The sequence below is a fragment of the Corythoichthys intestinalis genome, chromosome 9 (assembly GCF_030265065.1).
Source record: "Corythoichthys intestinalis isolate RoL2023-P3 chromosome 9, ASM3026506v1, whole genome shotgun sequence".
NCBI lineage: Eukaryota > Metazoa > Chordata > Actinopteri > Syngnathiformes > Syngnathidae > Corythoichthys > Corythoichthys intestinalis.
Window position 1 is genome coordinate 31,888,915 of NC_080403.1, and position 22,776 is coordinate 31,911,690.

The 22,776-nt window shown below is 38.8% G+C and overlaps 1 protein-coding gene across 1 annotated transcript in view; it reads right to left on the reverse strand.

The window, feature by feature from the left end:
- The window catches only part of mst1rb (macrophage stimulating 1 receptor b), a 29,499-nt gene extending 7,565 nt beyond the window's left edge, over positions 1-21,934 (reverse strand). The window contains exons 1-15 of the mRNA XM_057846089.1: positions 21,744-21,934; positions 18,089-19,387; positions 11,869-12,045; positions 11,664-11,786; positions 9,098-9,268; positions 8,837-8,997; positions 8,495-8,642; positions 6,072-6,208; positions 4,952-5,131; positions 4,755-4,854; positions 4,346-4,564; positions 4,126-4,272; positions 643-796; positions 389-478; positions 63-278 (exon numbers count right to left, since the gene is read on the reverse strand). Coding sequence (XP_057702072.1) covers positions 63-278; positions 389-478; positions 643-796; positions 4,126-4,272; positions 4,346-4,564; positions 4,755-4,854; positions 4,952-5,131; positions 6,072-6,208; positions 8,495-8,642; positions 8,837-8,997; positions 9,098-9,268; positions 11,664-11,786; positions 11,869-12,045; positions 18,089-19,294 — 3,229 coding nt within the window. The 5' untranslated portion in view covers positions 19,295-19,387; positions 21,744-21,934. The remainder of the gene's footprint in view (positions 1-62; positions 279-388; positions 479-642; positions 797-4,125; positions 4,273-4,345; positions 4,565-4,754; positions 4,855-4,951; positions 5,132-6,071; positions 6,209-8,494; positions 8,643-8,836; positions 8,998-9,097; positions 9,269-11,663; positions 11,787-11,868; positions 12,046-18,088; positions 19,388-21,743) is intronic.
- Between the last annotated feature and the right edge of the window lie 842 nt (positions 21,935-22,776).

Here is a 22,776-nt window from a genome sequence, read left to right on the forward strand (position 1 = left end):
TAAAGCCACAATTACAGAGACCTCTTCTCTGAATATATTGCACATAATATAGTTCGTCTTACCCTTCCCAATGATCCGATGGTGTTGCACGAGGAGCATTTCAGCAGGAATAAGAACATCTTTAACCTCCTCCAATAACTCAGGCCTAAAACTAGAAATGGAAATTTTCTCTGCAGCCATAAGAGGAGTAAGAGTAACGTCTATACTGCCTGCAGCATAGGCCAGGCTGGGGAAGGCCACAGGCCCAGCAGTGGGAGTTGAAGGACTCATGGACACTACTAAGAAATGCATAGAGAAGAGGTTATTAAGAAAACTCATCTGTCACACAACTTAATTGTCAGCACGTTGTTAAAAGTTCAGTGTAGGGAGCTGTTAGTCAGAATGTCACCTCTTCTGTAGTCCCCAGCCGGTGACAATTCTACATTATTTGATCCAGAACGCCTAGCACTGTGGGCCAAACGGCTCTCCACCATGGAAGCTGAAATACATGACATGTCATTTTAATTATCAACCACTCGAGAAGTGTACAGACAAATATACAATGAGACACCAAGGATGTTCTGCTTGAAAGACTATATTCAACAACACCTTCAGCCAGTAGCTGTTGCATAAACAGGTCTGATCAAGGTCCGTGTAGCCTACCTTTCTTTTTCTTCCTCAAGTGCTTCATGACGACAAAGGCCAGCACTGCCCCGGCCACTAGCGCAGCGAGGATTCCCAGCACTATCCCCACCATGTAGTGGTTGCTGACCCTTATAACTGTGCCCACATTGTGGACCTGCCCGTTAATGGAGATCTAGAAAGTCATTATACATTCTGTCATACATTTTGGAGAAGTCCATAAAACAGATGTTTTTAACTCATTTAGGACAAGAGGCGTAAAGTATACTTGACCCCGCCCCTTTATTATATACCGTATTGGCCCGAATATAAGACGGCCCTGATTATAAGACGACCTCCTCTTTTTCAAGACACAAGTTTGAAAAAAGACTTCTTGATCACCAAATTAATTTTTATACAGAAAGTAATTACAGTACATCTGAAACAAATGATTATAACAATATATTTGAGAGAAAAAACATTTTATTTTGCCTCATTCAAATCTTAATATCTGAACATTTAAATATGTAAACTAAAGTGCAATCACATTCGTAAATGAATGGCTTCTGGTTGTTGAAATGTAAATAAACCAATCTATTGTGATAAAACAACAAAATTGCAATAACTGCATTAACCATCAAAGTGAAGTCTAACTGCAACTGTAGTCTTGAAAAAAATCTGAAAAAGGAAAAACATTGCGATAAAATAATGCAAACTGGTTAAACTTGAGAGTAGCTGTATCTGTCATGACAGAACATCGCTTCAATGATATCTGGCGCCATCTAGCGTCGTGAATGGGTATAACGTCTAGACCGCGAATATAAGATGACCACCCACTTTTTCAGTCTTATTTCAATGCAAAAAACACCGTCTTATATTTGGGCCAATAGTAAATAGTAAATTAATTTTTGAAATTTTATTCAATATTTTAAAAATATTTATTTAATATTATATATTTTATTGAAAAGGGAACAAAAATGAATGCCCACGTTTCATTCTTGTTTTAATTCTATTTTTGCTTTTCATTTAAAGCAACACTAGGTAACTTTTCAGTTTTGGTCGATTTTAGCGACACGGGGGACAAAAGCGGTAGTGTTTTGCTTTAAGGAAGAATGTGTTTTCCATGAAGACCACCGCACACCCACACATTGTCGTGAAATCATGATCTCCTGGTGTCCTGCAGATGGATTAAACAACATTTCTGTTTCCAGCGGCTGTGTGAAGGATGAATAGTAATGAGGTAATGAATCCAGTTGTGGCTAAACAATAGCATATGACAGTTAGCAACTGTGTGTCCTACTTCGACTACCCTCCCACCACATCTGAACTCGTCAGCGTTAACGACTTTGGTTTGTGGGGATGGCCGTCACGCCAGCTAGTGAAAGCCGGGGCAATGTCTATTCTGTATATCCTGGCAATCTCATCCTTTTTTCCTCCTCAGACAAAACTTTTTGTCTCTTTTGTCGCTCTGCCATTTTTGCAGAATTCGCGCAAAAGCGTTCACATCGACTTCCGTCTTTATAATGTATGGGGAAAGGGGGAAGCGACATATGACATAAAGCAGTCAGCATATTTGTAATTTTTTTGTGTGGCAGGGTTCTTGCCATCCTCCTCAAAAATAATTAGTGCTAGTGAAAGCAATACAGACCCCCTTGAGGTTGAAAGGTGTCATTCAACTAGTTGTCAGTCGACATATCATCACAAATATTATGAAAATATTTTACAAAGGTTGAAGAGTTACCTAGTGTTGCTTCAATTATTTATCTTAATATTGTTTTTTTTTTACTTTTACTTTTTTTAATCATGTTTCAATGCCAATGAAAACAACAGACGTCCAATAAATTTTAACAAAATGGATAGAATGTCTGTCAAATTTATGTCTACTTTATGTATCTATGTGTCCCTGAAAATCATATCTGCCTTTAAACCCGGGCAGGATTAGGGCTCCCTGATTGTTCTAAAGCAATGTTTTTCAACCAGTGTGCTGCAGCACACTAGTGTGCCGTGAGAGATCGTCAGGTGTGCCGTGAGAAATTATCCAATGTCGCTTTTTTTTTTTTTTTTTTTTTTTTTTTTTTTACGTCGTCGGGCGTACTTGCAGTAGGAAGGAAGGAGCAGGTAGAAGGTTGTGGTCGTGTGCAGATGAGCGAAGTATTGCTCGTGTCGCATTCAAGAACTGCTCTGATTTCTAGCCATCAGCCACCTTATCCATATGTGATGACCGTCAATCCTCCCCTCTGTGTTTTATTCCGATGTGTTTTATTCCAACACATTCTCGAGGACAACAAGGTGGCTGATGGCTAGAAATCCGAGCAGTTCTTGAATGCGACACGAGCAGCTATCCAACAGCGCCATGGTGCCAAGCAAGTTTAAGCGTCATCTCCGAACGAAACTTCCGTCGCTTCAAAACAAGTTGATGGACTATTTTGTTTGACTTTTTGAAAACGCAGAGAAACAGGCAACTTTTTTTTTTTTAGAAAAACTACAAAGGTAAATTAGAAAGCCCTCAATGCCAGTTACCTTGTTGCTGAACTTGTTGCGAAATCCAAAAAGTCCCACACTCTGGCAGAGACACTCATACTACCTTCCTGCAAAGCCATTGTCAGCGAGATGCTTGACCCTGATGCGTTTAAAGACAATGCTAAAGTCCCCCTGTCTGATACTTCTGAGCTTTTTCAAGCCTAATTGCTATAAAAATAAATAAATAAATAAATAAATAAAAGCAGAGAGAGACTGAGTGCTGTTGAAGAGGATTCCTGACAGGATTTCGGCTTTGTGTTCATCTAAACAGGCTCAAGTTTCACACTGAGTAAGTATAAATATTGAGAAATTTATAATAAAAAATTAATGTACAAAAAGTAATTTTGGAACATTTTTTTGTGTATGGTGTGCCGCGAGATTTTTTCCATTGTAAAAACGTGCCGTAACTCAGAAACAGTTGAAAAACACTGTTCTAAAGCACCGACTAAGAGCCTAGCCAGTGAAACCTGTCCTAACTGACTTTCATGAACGTGTAAAACAGCTTCTATTATGAAGTAGTGCTACAGATACCAGCAGCACCTTATTGACAGTCAGCTTTGATGAACAAATTTTATTGTGTTTTTACTGTATATTTTGAGCATTTGAAGAAAATGAAAGCTCTGTGAATGAGAAACAAGGATGCACTGCCTGACTCGCTCTCTAGCTCACTAATTAACATGTTTTGTTTTAGTTGTTCATTCCACAAAATGGATAATCGTATTATTGCAGCTTGTGACTGCTTTTGACATTGTTCAGTGACTTCCTGTGTGTCCAATGTTAACTTTATTCTCTCTGAAAATATTGCTGAATGTACTACCTTTATGTTTGCCAAACATGTTTTGAAATCTCAGAAATATCTATTTACGAAGGTTATATTTTTAAGTTAAATTATAATCACTGTAATATTCTACATGGTTGAGATTAATTAATAAACAGAGTACTTGTGATGTATTTTGGATGCAGTATATACTTGTAATACAACATCGTAAAAGGCTCCAGACTAACCTTCACAGGGAGTCCCTCACTTGGGATGGTTATATTTTTAGGTATTCTGCAGGTGATCTCATTATCCAGGACCTTAGCATCACAATCAACACCTGCCACCGTCATAATGATGGTCATACAGGAGCTAACCAGGTTTAGTTTCTGATGCTGTGGAGAGTAAAGAAATTCAAAAAAACATTATCTTTGGACAATAAAACTATTGACAGACACTCATCCTTACATGCAGTGAAACCTCATCAAACCCCGGATACAAATGCAGCTCATGTCCTTCTGTTTCAAAGGGTATTGGCTTGCCGTAAGGGTGATAGGAAAACTCTTTGTTCCAAAGTCCCACTGCTCCGTCCATGTCAAAGGAAAGCTCTCCTTCCTCTGTCTCATCCCTTGGAAATACAGGAGTGATGCATTCCATCCTTGTAGACAAGGCCTTCCCAATGCACTCCTGGAAACAAATAATACAATCATACTTGAAAGGGTAATAGCACTTGAGGATGCATGTTGTGTTTTGAGTCTTGAAAATTTCCTAAATTAATAGGAGTTTCGTGTTTTTGCTTGAAAAGTGAAAAAATCAAGTGAAAATAGTGAAAGACAAATTTAAGGTGTATTTTAATTCATGAACTCTTCATCAATACCCTTGTCACAGGCTTCAGGTGGCTCTCATTGGGTTTAAAGTGGATGATGGTACGATAAACAGAATCCAGATTCTCCCCTTCAATCAAAATATTCGACCCCCTAAAGATCATACAAAGACACATACATATAAATCATTATTATACTTTAATAATCTTGAGCTTTCCTGGAGTTGCTTTTTCCTAATTTACAAGCCTACCTGTCAAAACTACAGTCGGGCAGTACAGCTGTGATCTTGGGGTTTTCTTTGTAGTAAAAAACCTTTGTTGTGAGGACGGGAGACTTGTCGATGAAAACACTGAGAGGTACATCCCGCACCTCTGAGATTGGCTGGGACAGACAGATGATTGAGGACATAATGCCTTTAGGCTTAGTGACTCTGCAAAAAAGTGTATATTTGATCAAAATCATTAAAAAAAGAACATTTTCCATCAAGAAATGTTGCATGTGATAAACTGTAAGGCAGCCTCCAAATATCAGGTGTCAAACTCAAAGCACCTGCATCATTTTGTGTGACCCGCAAAAGACAATCATGTGCTTAGACTTTGTTTGTCAATAGAATAAAAATATTAATTCTGTGGTCAAGGTCAAGGACTGCAGATATAAAGAATAAAAAGAGAATATTTACTGTTGTTTTTTTCTTTTTAAAACAAATTTAAAAAAAAAAAAAAAAAGGTTGAGGCATAGACTTCACGATCAGTTGACGGGACACGGGGCTCGTGGCCGATCTGTAGGGGTCCTAAAATTAAATACAAACATATTCACTATTCCTGATCTCTGAGTCTGTGATTGGGATTCACATCAACGGCTTGCTGTTCATTACAACAACATTACAAAGAGATTGAAAGAAGTTACATCGCAAAAAAAAAAAACTTTCCCAACTGTCACAGACATGTAATTTTTTTACAAATAAAAAATATTAATAGCTTAGAAAAATGAGTATATATCAGTATATATAAGTATATATCGGACTGTTTGGCATGAAAATGAAAGAGCTCAAAAAAGAGCATATGGCCAGTTTTAAGGTCAACAATGTCTCTCAAAGACAAATTGTCGATCAAAATAGTTGTGGATTCATTTGATAATTGACTGGTTCTCAGTAACAACCGACCAATCATGGCAGTCCTTGTTGGCAGACATATTGGCCCTACAAAGAAAACCATAACAATGATGTGGACTGCAAAAATCATGAGTTTGACACCCCTGCTCTGAATGTTCTTTAGAAGTATTTAGTTTTTGAAACATTTCGATTAAAGGCAGCAATATGTAAATCTGTAAATTAATGATGATAAGGTGGTATGATAAAATCCTTTTCAGACCTTGTAATCGGACAAGGCACATCATTGAGTGTGACTTTCCTTGTCCGTCCGGCATCCAAGTGAGCCCCAGTCACTGTGATTAATGTGCCCCCCATAAGAGGCCCATAGTTGGGCTGAATCTCTGTGATGTTGGGAATCTGGAAACAAATTTATCAGTTACACTGCTGGCCAAAAGTATTGGCACCCCTGCAATTCTGCCAGATAATGGTCAGTTGCTCCCAGAAAATGATCGCAATTACAAATGCTTTGGTAGTAATATCTTCATTTATTTTGCTTGCAATGTGAAAACACAAAAGAGAATGGGAAAAAAATTAAAGCTATTATCATTTTACACAAAACTCCAAAAATGGGCCGGACAAAGGCATTAGCACCCTCAGTCTAATACTTAGTAGCACAGCCTTTAGACAAAATAACTGCGAACAACTGCTTCCGGTATCCATCAATGAGTTTCTTACAATGCTCTGCTGGAATTTTAGACCATTCTTCTTTGGCCAACTACTCCAGATCTCTGGGATTTGAAGGGTGCCTTCTCCAAACTGCCATTTTCAGATCTCTCCACAGGTGTTCTATGGGATTCAGGTCTGGACTCATTGCTGGCCACTTTAGAAGTCTCCAGTTTTTTCTCCCAAACCATTTTCTAGTGCTCTTTGAAGTGTGTTTTGGGTCACTGTCCTGCTGGAAGACCCATGACCTCTGAGGGAGACCTAGCTTCTCACACTGGGCCCTACATTATGCTGCAAAATTTGTTGACACTCTACAGACTTCTACACAGCAGTCCAGTGCCAGAGGCACCAAAGCAACCCCGAAACATCAGGGAACCTCCGCCATGTTTGACTGTGTGGGATATGTTCTTTTCCTTGAAGGCCTCGTTTTTTCCCCCTGTAAACCCTATGTTGATGCCTTTTCCCAAAAAGCTCTACTTTTGTCTCATCTGACCAGAGAACATTCTTCCAAAACGGTTTTGGCTTTCTCAGGTATGTTTTGGCAAACTCCAGCCTAGCTTTTTTATGTCTCTGGGTCAGAAGTGCGGTCTTCCTGGGTATCCTACCATAGAGTCTCTTTTCATTTGGATGCCAACGGATAGTACGGGTTGACACTGTTGTACCCTCGGACTGCAGGACAGCTTGAACTTGTTTGGATGTTAGTCGAGGTTTTTTATCCACCATCCGCACAATCTTATGTTGAAATCTCTTGTGAATTTATCTATACCGTCCACATCTAGGGAGGTTCGCCACAGTGCAACTGGCTTTACACTTATTGATGACACTGCGGACGGTAGACACAGGAATATTTATGTCTTTGGAGATGGACTTATGAACCTTGAGATTGCCCATGATTCCTCACAATTTTGCTTCTCAAGTCCTCACACAGATTTTTGGTCTTCTTTCTTTTCTCCATGCTCAATGTGGTACACACAAGGACACAAGACAGAGGTTGAGTCAACTTTAATCCATTTTAACTGGCTGCAAGTGTGATTTAGTTATTGCAACCACCTGCTATGAGCCACAGGTAAGTAACAGATGCTGTTAATTACACAATTTAGAGAAGCATCACATGATTTTTCAAAGGGTGCTAATACTTTTGTCAGGCCCATTTTTGGAGTTTTGAGTAAAATGATAATGATTGTTTTTTTTCAATGCTCTTTTGTGTTTTTTCATTGCAAGCAAAATGAATAAAGATATTATTACCAAAGCATTTGTAATTGCAATTATTTTTCTGGGAGAAATTGAGCATTATCTGACAGAATTGCAGGGGTGCCAATACTTTTGGTCAGCACTGTATGACAATATACAATACCTCACAATGTCATAATGGCTCAAGCCTAATCCTGTGTTGGCCCGAATATAAGACAATGTTTTTTGCATTGAAATAAACCTGAAAAAGTGGGAGTCGTCTTATATTTGCGGTCTAGACGTTATACCCATTCACGACGCTAGATGGCGCCAGATATCATTATCATTATGATGTTTTGTCATGACAAATCTCAGCTACTCTCAAGTTTAATCAGTTTGCATTATTTTATTGCAATGTTTTTCCTTGTTCAGATTTATTTCAAGACTACAGTTAAAGTTAGACTTCACTTTGATGGTTAATGCAGTTATTGCAAATTTGTTGTTTTATCACAATAGATTTGTTTATTTGCATTTCAAAAACCAGAAGCCGTTCATTTACGAATGTGATTGCACTTTAGTTTACATATTTAAATGTCCAGATATTAAGATTTGAATGAGGCAAAATAACATGCTTTTTCTCTCAAATATATTGTTGTAATCATTTGTTTTGGATCTACTGAAATTATTTTCTGTATAAAAATTAATTTGGTGTTCAAAAAGTCTTTTTTCAAACTTGAGTCTTGAAAAAGAGGGGGTCGTCTTATAATCAGAGCCGTCTTATATTCGGGCCAATACGGTAGTTGAAATTACCAGAAATGTAAAGCCAGGCATTTCTGCCTTCCCATCAATAGCATAACGTCCCTCCACCTTCATGCCTCCCTCACTCTCATGCACTTCCACTGTGATGTTGACTGGTTTTGACAGGTCAGTGGCCCCGGAGCGAATCTTACACACCAGGCTAAAAAAAAAAATGTAAAAAAAAAAAAAAAAACAGTACATAAAAAATATTTGGATCCCTATGTCCTTAAGGTGTGTTGAATATATGATTTTTTAAATAAAAAAAAATCTCATGTCAGGATGGCAGATGACAAATAATGGGTCCATGGGGTAGATGGTTTGTAATAATGTAGTAGTGATAAAACTTTTACTCACTGTGTGTTGTTACTCTTTACAGGAAGCACAGCGCATGCTGTTTGACCCAGTTTAACCTGGTGGGTTCTGGATGTAATGGCAGGTCTTTGGGGTGACTGGAACTCACGTCCACACACCGTAAACTCTGTTTGACCATCAGGGGGAGCAGTCCGTGGAAAGAACTGCGTCAATAAAGCAGAATTTATAGCACTACTTTGAAATGTAATTCCTATTGGTTTTGAAACGTGTGTTTTTTAATCTAGCAGTCGAAATAAGATTCACCCCTGTGATCTGTGGTGGGCAGGACTCATTCCTCCAATGACTTGAGCACTCACTCTCCCATGAACACACTCCTGAGCACCAGCCACAGCCCATGAACTTGGGGGCTGTCAGGCACATGGCACAAGTCAGGAAGTGTTGACAACCTGGTCCTCTCTGAGGCACTTGAAACATCTGGAAGAGAGATGAACAATGCATGGTAATTATCGTATTCGTAAATCTGAAAAGAAACAGTCAATTTCTTTCATTACTCATATTTAACGAGACATTATTTTCAGTCACTCAGTCCGTATATTACAATCTTTCATTTACATGCAAAACACGCTCACATACTTAGACTTATCAAATGGAATTACTAAAAATTGAAAGTCTCAAATGATTTCAAATAGTTGACACCATGCTGGAGAAGCGAAATATATTATTAACCCATGCTTCACTGTCATGCCACAGACTCACATGCAGACTCATATAGTAGATGCACACACATACAGACACACACATGCAGAATAACTCAAATTAAAAAAACTTTTGAACTATTGATTTTCTTTTGCAGTGGAAAATTTAATTACAGAGGGCAAACTACCCTTGCAGGAAATAAAGTTGTTTGAGTCTCAAGATCATCTCAGGTTATATGGCAGAAAACACTCAGGTGACTTGAAGTTCCGCTCTGAGACCCCCCATTTGCCAAATTTCAAAATTGTCCGATATGCATGTGTGATACATCATTGGAAAGCTTAAAATCTCAATTTTCAGGGGGAAGAAAAAATTTGAACTGGAGGGCATTTAAAAAAAAAAAAAAAAATGTAAACACAAAACCCCACCTGGAGGTGAGAGCACGCGAGAGCAGAAATACAGACGCCATGACTTTAAGGAGATATTATCGTGTACTTACCTTGTTTCGATCCAAAAACTCCATGTAGCATGTATCACCGAGTGTCAAGACACAGCTGTGAATGGCCACAGCTGGAGTTTTGGGGGATTTTATGGGTGAAACATGGTAGTATAACAAGGGTTGCGATGCAGAAATCGCAGACATCAAGGAGTGGTCGAGATTTTCTTTTTCATATATTTACCGTTTTAAACGTTTGTTTTTTTTTTTTCAGTTTTCCTTCGTTTGGATTGATCATTGATCATCTAACATATCTGAGAAAATGCGACAGTAACCAAAAAAATACAATTAAGCGATAGTTATGAGGTAAATATCCGTGACTTTTTTACAGACACCATTTTTTTCATTGTGACGTAATTTGTTTAAAAGTTTAAAATATGCGAATGAATAATTTATTAGAGTCGGTTTATTTTTTTTAAATGAAATATTAGACATCAATCAATGATTCAAAGCTAAAAACGACAGACATTTTGAATAATAAGTATAATTAATTACCATCGTTTTATGGCTGGGTTGAAACAAAAGCGGTTGCGCGACATCTGTAAATGGGGGTTTTCAGGGTAGAACGGACAAATAAAAAATAGTTCGGGGGCTCAATGCGCCATAATTCTGCTATGGCAGCATACAGACATATTGTTCTATCAAACACAATAGTTGTTTTGGCTTAAAATACAGTAGTTTGTTTTGAAGAGGAGTGCAAGAGCAGAAACTGCTTTTTCAGTCTTGTCTGAAAGTCGGAAAGAGCAGTCTGTGAAAGTCTGAAAAAGCAGTCTGAAAGTCTGAAAAAGCAGTTTCTGCTCTTGCACCCCTCTTTAAAATAAACTGCTGTATTTTAAGCCAAAAGAACTGTTGTGTTTGATAGAACAATATTTTCTATATGCTGCAATAGCAGATTCATGGCGCATTAAGCCCCCAAACTATATTTTTAATTTGTCTGTTTTACCACGGAGACCCTCGTTTACTTACACCGCGCAACCGTTTTTGTTTTTGAAGATAATTACATTTATTATTCAAAATGTCTATCATTTTTTTAGCTTTGAATTAAATGATGTCTAATATTTAGTTTAAAAAATGACTTTATAAAATTATTCACTCGCATATTTTAAACTTTTACACAAATTACGTCATAATGAAAAAATTGTGTCCGTAAATTGGCCACGGATATCTACCTTATAACGAAAATAAAAGAAAAATTGAAAACAAAAAAAAACAAAAAAAAAAGTTTTAAAGGGTAAATATTTGAAAAAGAACATCCCCACCACTCCTTGAATTCTGTGATTTCTTCATTGGGACCATTTTTATATTACTGTGTTTTACCCATAAAATCCCCAAAAAGTCTGGCTGTGACCATTCACAGCTGTGTCTTGACACTCAGTGAGACATACTACACAGAGTTTTTGGATCGAGACAAGGTAAGGACGCGATAATATCTCAAATCATGGTGTCTTTAATTATGGTCTATCATGCTCTCACATCGAGTTAGGGCGTAGGGGTTTAATGTTTTTTTTTTAAATGCCCTCCTGTTCAAATTTTTTCCTCCCTCAGAAAATTGAGATTTTAAGCTTTCCAAGGATGTATCACGCATGCATATAGGACACCTTGAAATTTGGCCAAATTGGGGGTCTCAGAGCGAAACTTCAAGTCGACTGAGTGTTGTCCGCCATATACTATTTATATTACCTTGTCTCCCACCACAAAAAGGAGATACTCTGATGAGTAGACTGCAGCAATGGATGAGATCCTTTGGTTCTCCACCAAAGAATAATTAGCGAAGATAATCGGATTCAGTCTTGTCAGCACAAGCTACAAACACAGTACAACAATATCAATCCAATCAATCATGTCAATAAAAACAGAGGGATATTAAAAAACGTGCGTTACATACCTGCAACAGTCGACCTGTGGATGTACCAATATGGGCAACAGTCTTGTTGTCAATTGTGGTCACCAGCAGTGAGGTAAGAAGAACGTTTGTCATCTGTCGATTGAGGAGGTCCACTCTGTAGTAGGGCTGGGAAACCATGGTTGGATGGTCTCTGCATGTCGTGTTGTTCTCCATGCTCTAGTAAAAAAAGGCCACAAGCAGCAGATGATTCAGAACGGACAATTATAAGAACCAGGCCATGGCTAACTTAAGAGTAACAGATGGATCTATCCTGTTCAGAATCGCAGAGTACAGGAACATACTGTATCAAGTTAATATCAGGTTACCCTCAAGATTATTTGATTTTAAATAATCCACTATGGGAAGATGCATTACTCATTTATGTGGGAGCGATCTTGCTCAAAGTTTCCCAACGGGACCAAGGTTCAACTACCTTAAATATACAGTGCCTATCATAAGGATTCACCTCCTTGGACATTTTCCCCTTTTATTGGATTCATTATTCAATCATGGTCAAAACATTTTAGCATTTTTAAACCAAGATTTATTGGGAAAAAATTTTGAATATCAAAGTGAAAACAGATTTCTACAGAGTAATGTCAATGAAATAAAAAATATATGAATGGAAATAAGTGTTTGCATAATTATTCACACCTTTCAAGAGAGCATTTCGTAGATGCACCTTCGACTGCAATAACAGCAGTGAGTCTGCGTGGATAAGTCTCAATCAGTCTTGTACATCTGCCCACTGCAATTTTGCTCATTCCTCTTTGCAAAACTGCTCAAGCGTTGCCAATTTGCGCGGGTATAGGGCATTAACAGCATTTGTCAAGTCCAGCCACAATTTCTCTATAGGGTTCAGCTATGGGCTATGACTCGGCCACTCCAAAAGATTTACCTGGTTTATTTTTCACCATTCCTGTTTCGCTTTTTCAGTATGCTTTGGATCACTGTCTTGCTGGAAAATAAATTTTGTCTCAAGTTGTAGTTCTCTTGCAGACTGAAAAAGATTGTCCCCTAGGATTTCGGTGTATTTTCATCCTGCCTTCTATATTTACAAGCCTTCCAGCTCCGGCTGCTGAAAAACATCCCCAAAGCATGATGCTGCCACCATCATGCTACACAGTGATATGGTGTGTTTTTGGTCATGTGCAGTGTTTTGTTTCCGGTAAACAAAACATATTGTCTGATGGCCAAAAACCTCAATTTTGGTCTCATCATAAGAAAAAATCTTCTTCCACTGGACCATGGAGTCTTCCACATGCTTTTTGGCAAACTCTACTTGAGATCCAGTGTTGGGCACGTTACTTTAAAAAAGTAATTAGTTATAGTTACTCACTACTTCTTCAAAAAAGTAACTGAGTTAGTAACTGAATTACTCTATAGGAAAAGTAACTAGTTACCAGGGAAAGTAATTATTTCTGTTACTTTAAAAAGAAGTTGTTGTATGTCAAAGAATTTGAAATTTTCTGAGCAGTATTCGAGTCAGTTGAATAGAGAAGAACAGACAGGTAGTTGTGTTATAGAACCTAATATTTATTGCACCTCACCAGCAACATATTTATCCTACACTTGAAGTGCAACAAAAATAAACAGTAAACAATATAATAAAATGACAATCAGCAGTAAACAATATAAAATGAGTTTAATCAATTAAATCTAACTCTCACAACCTGAGACCACTGGTCAAGGAGACATAGCCTACTGTATTTCAAGTATTTTGACTTGAAATAGTGTTTATATCTCTACCTCGTAAAGGACACATTTTCCTCTGAATGCTCTGCCATCATATCCCTCTGCATCTGTTTTGCATGTGTGTGTTTGCCGCATGCGCTGTTCCGGTTTGTGTGTGAAAACACCGGCTCTGATTGGCTTACCATGACACATGACTCTAACCCTCAGCCAATCACAATCACTTCCATCGCATCTATCCAGGTGGTGCATTCAAGTAGCCTCGTCCCCCTACTCCTCCCCTCACCCTCAAAGCGTCTGCCGTCCTCAAGATGGAAGCAGCATTCTTGCTGGCTGACAGTGGGGGATGGGAACGAGGCTAGCATTCAGGTGTAGCAAACACAGAAATGTTAGCAACCTTTGGAAAGGATTATCTAATTGAATGAGCAGGGACAAACAGCCTGGAGTCATAAGAAGTACGTGCTGTAATATTCTGATGCAGAATTATCCGAGGCACCCCAAAGTGCATACGTTGCCAATATTGTTTTGCTCACATGATGCGGGAGTGAGTTAGAGATACGGCTTGCTGAGAGCCGTACGTTTGTGTTAATGTTGAAGTTATTTGTGCTATTAAAGAAACAGAGTGCCAGCACGTCCTGTGTTGTATATCTTTGCTAAGAAAAAGCACAAAACAAAACACGTGTGCTATTCTCGAACCTGAACGCACCTCAGGTCTTGGATGACAAATAAACAGAGCAGAGTAGACTCGCCATGGCTTGTAGTTTCTTCAATTTATTCAGAGTAAGTAACGCACCGCTTTTGACCGTAAGTAATGGTAACGGCGGAAAAAATAATTTGTTAGATTACCTCGTTACTGAAAAAATAACGCCGTTATGGAACAGTGTTATCTATAATGGCGTTATTCCGAACACTGTTGAGATCTAATATGACTTCTCTTCAACGGTGGCTTTCAACTTTTCAAACACATCAAATGCAGACTTGAAGGGGGTGAATAATAATCCAAACAATTATTGTCATTTACATATTTTGATTTCATTGACATTACTCTGTAGGAATCTGTTTTCACTTTGACATTAAAGCTTTTTCCAATAAATTTTTGTGTTAAAAATGCAATTTTTTACCATGATTTATGTATGAATGCAATAAAGGGGGGGGAAATCAAGGGGTTGAATACTTATGATAGACACTGTATAAGCAAAAGAAAATGGATGGATGGAAGGACGGACGGATGGATATAAAATATATTATCATGACAAAAGGGGTCTGAAATTTTCATTTAGAGCATAGCCGAAGCAACCACAGAAGCATGCATGCGCAAATTCACAAACGATGACGCATGCGGAAATAGCATATAATAAACATATTGTTATAATGTAATCATTCCATCATTTATTAGCACAAGATTAATAATGATGTACTGCAAGGGAGACAGCATGATTAGACTGTAGCTATAGAGGCAGAGCAGTGTTGCTTAGTGTACAGTTTGGATGGAGTACATACTGGTCTACAGGCTGATATGACAAAAACATTTAAGTGAGTAAAACATAAAAAAAATAAATAAAAAATAATAATAAAAAGTTCAAAATCTCGACAACCCGACTCACTCCCTCAACGTCTCCTCAGCCCAGAAACATGAAAACCACAACCGAAGAGAGGACATACACTTTACTGGCTAACTCGGAACCTACAGGTAACAATAAGACTGCAATTAATTATTGTAATTTTTCAGCATTAAGCCAAAAAAATGTTTCTTAAGAAAAATCTGGGTCCCTGAATAGATGCATATACATCCCTAAATTATACATACATCCGTCCACGAATAACAGAGGAGTAGTTAGAGTAGTAGTAGTTTAGTTAGTGTCCTCCCCAAGAAGCACAACAACAACATCTACAACAAAGTAAGAAGTTGAGACAATGCATGTGCCGGCATGATATTCTGAGGGCATGATAACCTTGAGCCAAAATATGACTGTATCACGGTATTAAAATTACAGCTATTAAATGTGTTACTTTGAGATATCAGGGTTTTAAAAAAAATAATAATGAACTTTTTTCCATTGAACAGCTTTTTTATTTTTCAATATTACATGCTAGCAAATTGGGACATAAGTATAATGTTACGTCAAAATAAATAAAAAATAATAATAACTAACAATTCAAAATAAAATTAAGTCCTAAACCCTCAGCCACAGCTCAACATTATTACCATCAGAACAAAAATAATTCAATTATTTTCCATAAAAAGCATGGTGTATGACTCATATCATGTTTACATGATACACACATTCTTTTTCTTAACACAGTTGCCAGAGAGAAAAAAAACTGCACGTTTCACCACTGCTAGACACACGAAACACGCTGCAGTTATCTCTCGTAGCTGGTGGGAAACATTCATGGCAGTGTTTACTAAACTTTTAATTTTGTATAAATGTGAAATCATACTGGAGGTATTGCCTCCTTTTTTTATGAGTCAGTTAGCGCTCCTCCTCTAAGCCTAACCCTAACCCTCTGTAACTTTTCTGTAGCCGAAGTATTCCCATACCAGCGATTTCATTTTCTTCGATGGGGGGAAAAGTTCAGGAGTTCCACCTCTTCCAGCCATCGTGTAGCACAGCTGATTTACTGAAACTGAGCAACCACCGGTGGGGGAGTGTTGAGCCTTGCAGCAGGGATTATTTCTCCATGTGTTTTTTTGATATAAACAATAGCTAATACCTTAGGGACATTATGACGGAAAATTTTCACGGTTTTGAAACCTTGATGTTTTCATACCATGGTATACCTTGAAACTGGTAACCGGTATATGTTTAGTAGAGACCTCCTTTTAGTTGGTAGGGTGGTCAGAAGCTTCAGACCTTGGTTTAAATCTTTCTCTCCAATTTTCACTTTTTTGTCATGTACCAATCATCTTTTCCGAACAAATACTAGTAAACCTAAAAGTAAACTGGTAGTGAATCTCATGATCATGAGCCTCTCATGCTGATACTATGGCAGAGAAATGTAATATTTGGGAGGGATGTTTGTGATGCAAAAAGGATGTGTTTGGATCAGTGTTTTGTGGATTCAGACAGTTGGACAATGTTGCTGGCAGGTCATCCCACATGTACTTAGAGGCCAAAATTAACAAGAAACCCGGGTGGAGGGGAAAATAAACTGAAACTGTTTTTATTTCACTTGCATTACCAGTAAGTGTACCTAAGGCTGAATTTATTTTTTAACCAGCATTCTTCTTCCTGTGTCAACAGTATTGTATTGTTCAGAAAGAGAGGCTTGCTTTACCACAGAGGAAAGCCTCAGAATTATGTGAATTTATAGGTTCTGTGATGTCTTAACTTCTTTGTTCTTGTTTGTACCTGTAGATTAACTTTCCATTGTTTTCCACTCAGTGCTCACATCTGTTTTATGCTTTACGAGATGGATTGTAAATCAAAGTTTTCACTAAACATTAGTTGACGTTAATATCCGCCTTCTCCATTCATTCATTCATTCAATATTGTTTTTTAACTCCAATTATCCCGGGTTTAGAGTCGCAGCGTATTGGAACCGATCCCAGCTGACAATAGGCGAAAGGCTGGCTACACCCTGAATTGTTCACCAGTCAGTCACATGGCCAAATAATAGTGACAGACATTCATCCACAAACACATTCATGCCATGACTGAGTGGGGACTGAACCCAGGGTTCCTGCACTGTAATAAAGTGAAAGTACCACAGACTTCAAATAACACTCAGACACTCGAAGGCGAAAGACGCATTTCTGGATCGAATGAACTGAATAAGCTAATTACTGAATTATGAACAAATCTACTGGATCTAGTCAACATAACGAGCACATTGCCACGGTCGACAATGGACTATTGGGAAAATGAACAATCAGAGGGGATGGTCATTATAAAAAAATATTTTAAAAAACAACCTTGTAATCATTAAGAAATCTGAATGTCAAAAACTGATATTCGATATTTTCTGCGTCCTATATGGTATACTAGGGACGGGTTTCAATAAGCTTCGGCTTCTCCCGTCAGCCCTTTTCTTTTCGGGTTGAATTAATTGTAAACACATATAAATGCTTGGATTTGTCATGCCTGAAGGGAAAATAAATAAATAAATAAATAACTTCTCTAGTGACTCCAGCGTTCGCTAATTAGGAGGAAATAACTATTCTTTCAAGGAGGAAATACTCTTTTTCTCATGCGATTTAAAGTATGATTGATGATGACAAGTACTTCACTTCTATGGAGACCAGGAAGATTCCTCCAAGACCTCTCTGAATCATCGACTGCAGCCAAGTTATTAGTCACATTTGGTGCAATTGTATCATCTTTCCACACCTTACTGCCCAGACCAAAATCTATGATTAATGTTTTACGTGTACATCATTGCAAAATAGCAAATACTGTTTTTCCTTTTCAAAATTATGATGATATAGATAGCAAAGTAAAATGTAAGAATTATGAAAAGGAAAAGGAAATTACGTCATGCAGATCTGCAAACACAACATGCAAGTCATTATAATAGCATGGCTAACCTCGTGAGGACAACTTTCACATTGCTGGAAATGGCAAAGCCCCCTGGAGAGTTGCTCTGGTCCAGATTTACAGCAATCGTCCACCCCATCAGCGATTGCCTCATTCACGTTGTCCATGGGAAAGGCGCAGACAGCTGAATCATGCACCGTAACTCCATTGTCATCCATGACGGCAAAGACCCCATAGAGTATGTCATCATCCTCCTCCGCCCCCAACTCTTCGGCAAGCTCCCTGCCAGCTTTGCCAAAATGTGCTGCCTGGACAACATTGTATACCACATCCTTGTAGGGTTCACTGACCACATTCCTTCTCCGTCGCTTAGGTTCAAAACGACATTCTAGAATGACCTCACGATAGCGTTTCATCTCCCATTCATTTCGTGGAAGACGGCCAAGGCGAGTTTGGAAGGGAGATGATTCTTGGTCCGGGCTCTCTCTTTGAACTGAGACAAAGTACACAAACTCCTGTGTGAAAAAGCTGTAGACGTACTCAATGTGGTAAGTCCCTCTCAACCCAGGAAGGACGGTTAAGCCACGAACATCACTGTAGAAGCCATCTTCTGTAGCCAGTGGTCGACGCACTGATATAGATTTTCTTCCATAGCGTTGAGTCACACTTTCATTAACAGAAGCAGCAACAAAGAAGTAAACCGTCTGACCTTCCTCCACCATGGTGACTTTGGTACCAAGAGGACTGGCGACACAGTCAGGGCAGTAGGCAGCAGAGTTTGAATCAGCACGGAACAAACACTTGGAAATAGACGGCGGCTCTCCGTTGCTATTGAGTTGATGGAAATAACACACACCGTACTGGGAACTTCCACAGGAATACAAATACATGAAGAGGGTATCAAACAATAACACCTGGTTGTTTGTGTCCTCAAGGAAGTTGGGGTCTTTATCAATTTGACACAGATCGCAAACCTGACACTCCGGGCTTCCAACCGGTCCAGTGCGGAGCCCCCATGTCTTTTCCAAGCTTCTGTTGACAGCTTCGATCACATTTTGCGAGGCTACATACACTTCCTGGTACAATGAGTTGTTGACAATGTTCTGGATAGGGCCATAAGCTTGAAAGAAGGGCATGGTGTAAACCACAGAGAAGTTGACTGGGTTCGGGGCCAGTGAGGGACAGTTGGCCATGGCAAATGCCAGCAGAGTCTGAAGCCAGACACATGTCCCCCACTGGGGGGTCCAGCTGGCCATCACCACTTGGCATGCACAGGGGCCAACAGCACTCAGGGTTACCTCCAGGTATGATGTCCAGTCGAATTCATCTTTAACACCAGCCCCACATATCTGGAAGAAACAATGGTCATAAAAATCATGTACCATGTATATTAATCCACTGAACTCCAGTGTGTATTTTCTGTAAAATGTATTCTGTTAAGGGTCACGGGGCATAAACATAACAAGATAATTAGACATAAAATTTGCAGGAAGTCACAATAAAACTAACCTCCTGCAAAGCTCCCTACCCTCAGCAAACTGTACTAGCATGACTCCCTATTGTATTGTGTAAATATTACCTCACACAGTTGTATAGTAGTAAATCAGGCATTTACTGTACTTTTGTCAACAGTCAATTGTCTCTCACAAGTCTTGGTTTGTGTTTCCTAAAATAGAATTGAAAGTTTCTGAGTTCAGTTTTGTTCTGTAATCAGAATACCCATCCATCCATCCATTTTCCATGCCGCTTTTCCTCACGAGGGTCGCGGAGGTGCTGGAGCCTATCCCAGCTAACTACGGGCAGTAGGCAGGGGACACCCTGAACTGGTCGCCAGCCAATCGCAGGTAATCAGAATAATCCAGTGGAAATAAACCAATGTCATCCTAACCATAGTGAAAAATTATGTTTTCATATTTAGTGTTTTACATATTTCTCAACACAAGACAGCATTTGAAAGCTCTCAATCCTGAGCTGGCTTTATTTAGTCAATCATTAACTTAGTGCATCACACTTAGGCTGTACTCATAGACCCTGGCCTGTCTAATTGACATTCATGTCACAACCGTTACGTGCCTCGTGAGGGAAATGATGTCCACGGACTGATGGTCGGACGAAAGTCATGTTCAAATTACCTGTTTATCCATGTCCGAGCATTTCATCTACTTTCGCAGCAAAGCAAAGTAAGGGCAAAATATACTTTTGTGAAGTAATGTTTCACACTAAATTCTGAAAAGAAATGAAGTTATTATTTAGTCTATTAAAATGTCTTAAATGTTAATAATTTATGGAATGCTACTGATCTTACTTTCATTACACTTTAACAGGTCAAAGTGAAGTTTAAGTTAAATGTCTGAAAGTCAAGGGTAAATAGGAGCACATTGCAAGGCACAAAATGCTTTTCAAATCTGCGATTAGTTAAATAAATGACTGAACCTGATTTTTCTTTTTTTTTAACAGTATTATTTAAACGCCAGCTTGAAGGTTTGACTAGAGCAGTGGTTCTTAACCTTGTTTAAGATACCAAACTCCACAAGTTCCACATGTGGATTCACCAAACCCTTCGGAATCAAATATATAGCAATTTTTTTCAAATTCAAAAACGATATATCTAACCTAGCAAGCTAATAAGTTAGCAAATTCCCGTTCAAAATTCTTCTCATTTTGACCGCATGTTTAAGAAACAGGTGAAAATTTGAGACCACGCTTCCCATTGGTCTGTTGTATTCCCTCATAAGAAGTCCGAGTCTACCTTCCACTGAGCAAAGCAGTTCCTCTTCCCATCAGATCGAGGACTAGCACTTAAAAGAAACTGTTTAAGCATGTAAATTGGGAGCAAACCAGTCCAAAACCTGGTCTTAAAAACCCCTGGGGTTCGCTCAAAGCCAGGTTAAGAACCACTTGACTAGAGGCTTAATCTGTGTGGTACCTGATAAAGAAGGTATATAGTCTATGGAACCATAGCCTTGAGTAAACAACACATTGATGTTCTGATTTCGGTTTTGGAAATGGAACACTTATTTAAATTAGTATGTTGCCAATGTGTTAAATTGTACTATACAATTAAAGTTACCTTTCAGGGCTTTTTTTTAATTTTGCTTGGCTGCTGATTAGAAAAAAAAAGGATCACAACTTTCCATTAATCAATGGCAGGGTATCCACTGGGATTTTATAGGAGAAACGCTAATGTGCAAAAAGCCATTATGTTCAATGTGGAATGACACAGGCAAACCACCAAATGATGCAGTGTGGTGATGGACTCATCTATTTCTGAGAAATATGGTTTTGATTCACTCTTTTTTTTCAAGGCAAACTTGCACAGAAACGTGCAGGGTGACGATTGTAAAGATGAGTGGTTGTAAATAATAATCGTTTGGATTTTTGGGGGGTCAAACATCTCTTTCTCTGCATGGAGGATACTGGTCTCCTGCATCATTTGTGTCACTAATCAAAGTTCGTTTGTGCACAGAAACTACATCTGTTTTCGAACCTCTACAGGTATCGATGACAGTTTTGGTTTCGGAATCACGTGACCGCAAACATTAGTCATTGCAATGCAGCATTTTTATTACATTAGCGTAGCAAAACTAGACTCAAACCGTGCTTATGGATGTCATTCTGAAACGTGGCTTACACATAATATACAGTATGTAACGTCAAAATATCTGCTCGGTAGTTGAAACCTATTTGGATAGTTGTTTTACTCACCTGTACGGTTCGTCACCACCACCTCCACCGCCTCTTTCGTCTGGTTCCTTAAACCGTTCTCTCACCGAAGTTATCAATTCCTTGACCTTGGACTTGATGTATACCTATTGGCCAGGTTGCGAATAGGATACTTTTCCGAGGAGTAGGTTACAGTTTGATTTCTATAATCGCAACTCGTCCCGATGTTTGGTGCTACTTGCTCCTCCTTGCCACGCCTCTCACTTGACAGATGCCCGCCAGCGGAGGGGCAACCACTGGGATGCCACACCACAGTGGATTAAAATTCAGCGGCCTCGTTTGACTGCTGCAACTAGGGTGGCCACTTCCACAATACCATAAAGAAGGTAACTTTGTGGCTTATAGTCAGGGATGATAGTGGGCCAAAACGGTCAGGAACGCAGTTCCAGTATAAGAGTCTGGGCCGGAACGCAGTTTCGGAATATGATTTGGGGCCGGAATGCTGTTCTGGTACACTGTGTTTTGATTTAAAAAATATGACGGCAACTGTCAAAACGCTGCGTAAAAAAAAAAAAAAATGCTAAACTGCCGCACATGCATTTCATCTCCAAAAATAAAACAATCTACCAACATCAGATTTAAATACACAAGTGTTAACAACAAGCATAAAAAAGTGCTTGTGGAGCATAAACCGTTTCCAACAATATTTACTATTAATTTTATTACACGGACGGACGGCATGGAGGTTTCCCCAGCTGCTGCAGTTATCTGGGGGGCTGTTTAAATGGTGACTCTCCGAGAATACAAAAAATTTCAAATTTGCATTTGCGTCTCCATTCGAACAATGTCGCAATTCCACATGAAAACGTTGTAGTATTCATGCCAGGCCCTATGGGGCATTGCAGATTTACAGGGCGACAGAGAATGATGCACTCTGACCCCACCAAGCTCCCTCAGCCCGGAAAAAATATGCCCGCCCACTAGAAGCAATGGCATTTTTCTTTTGTTCAAAAAGGCACAAAAATTGAAACATTCAACATATTTAATTTAAAATTTTTATCAAAACAGTAAATTA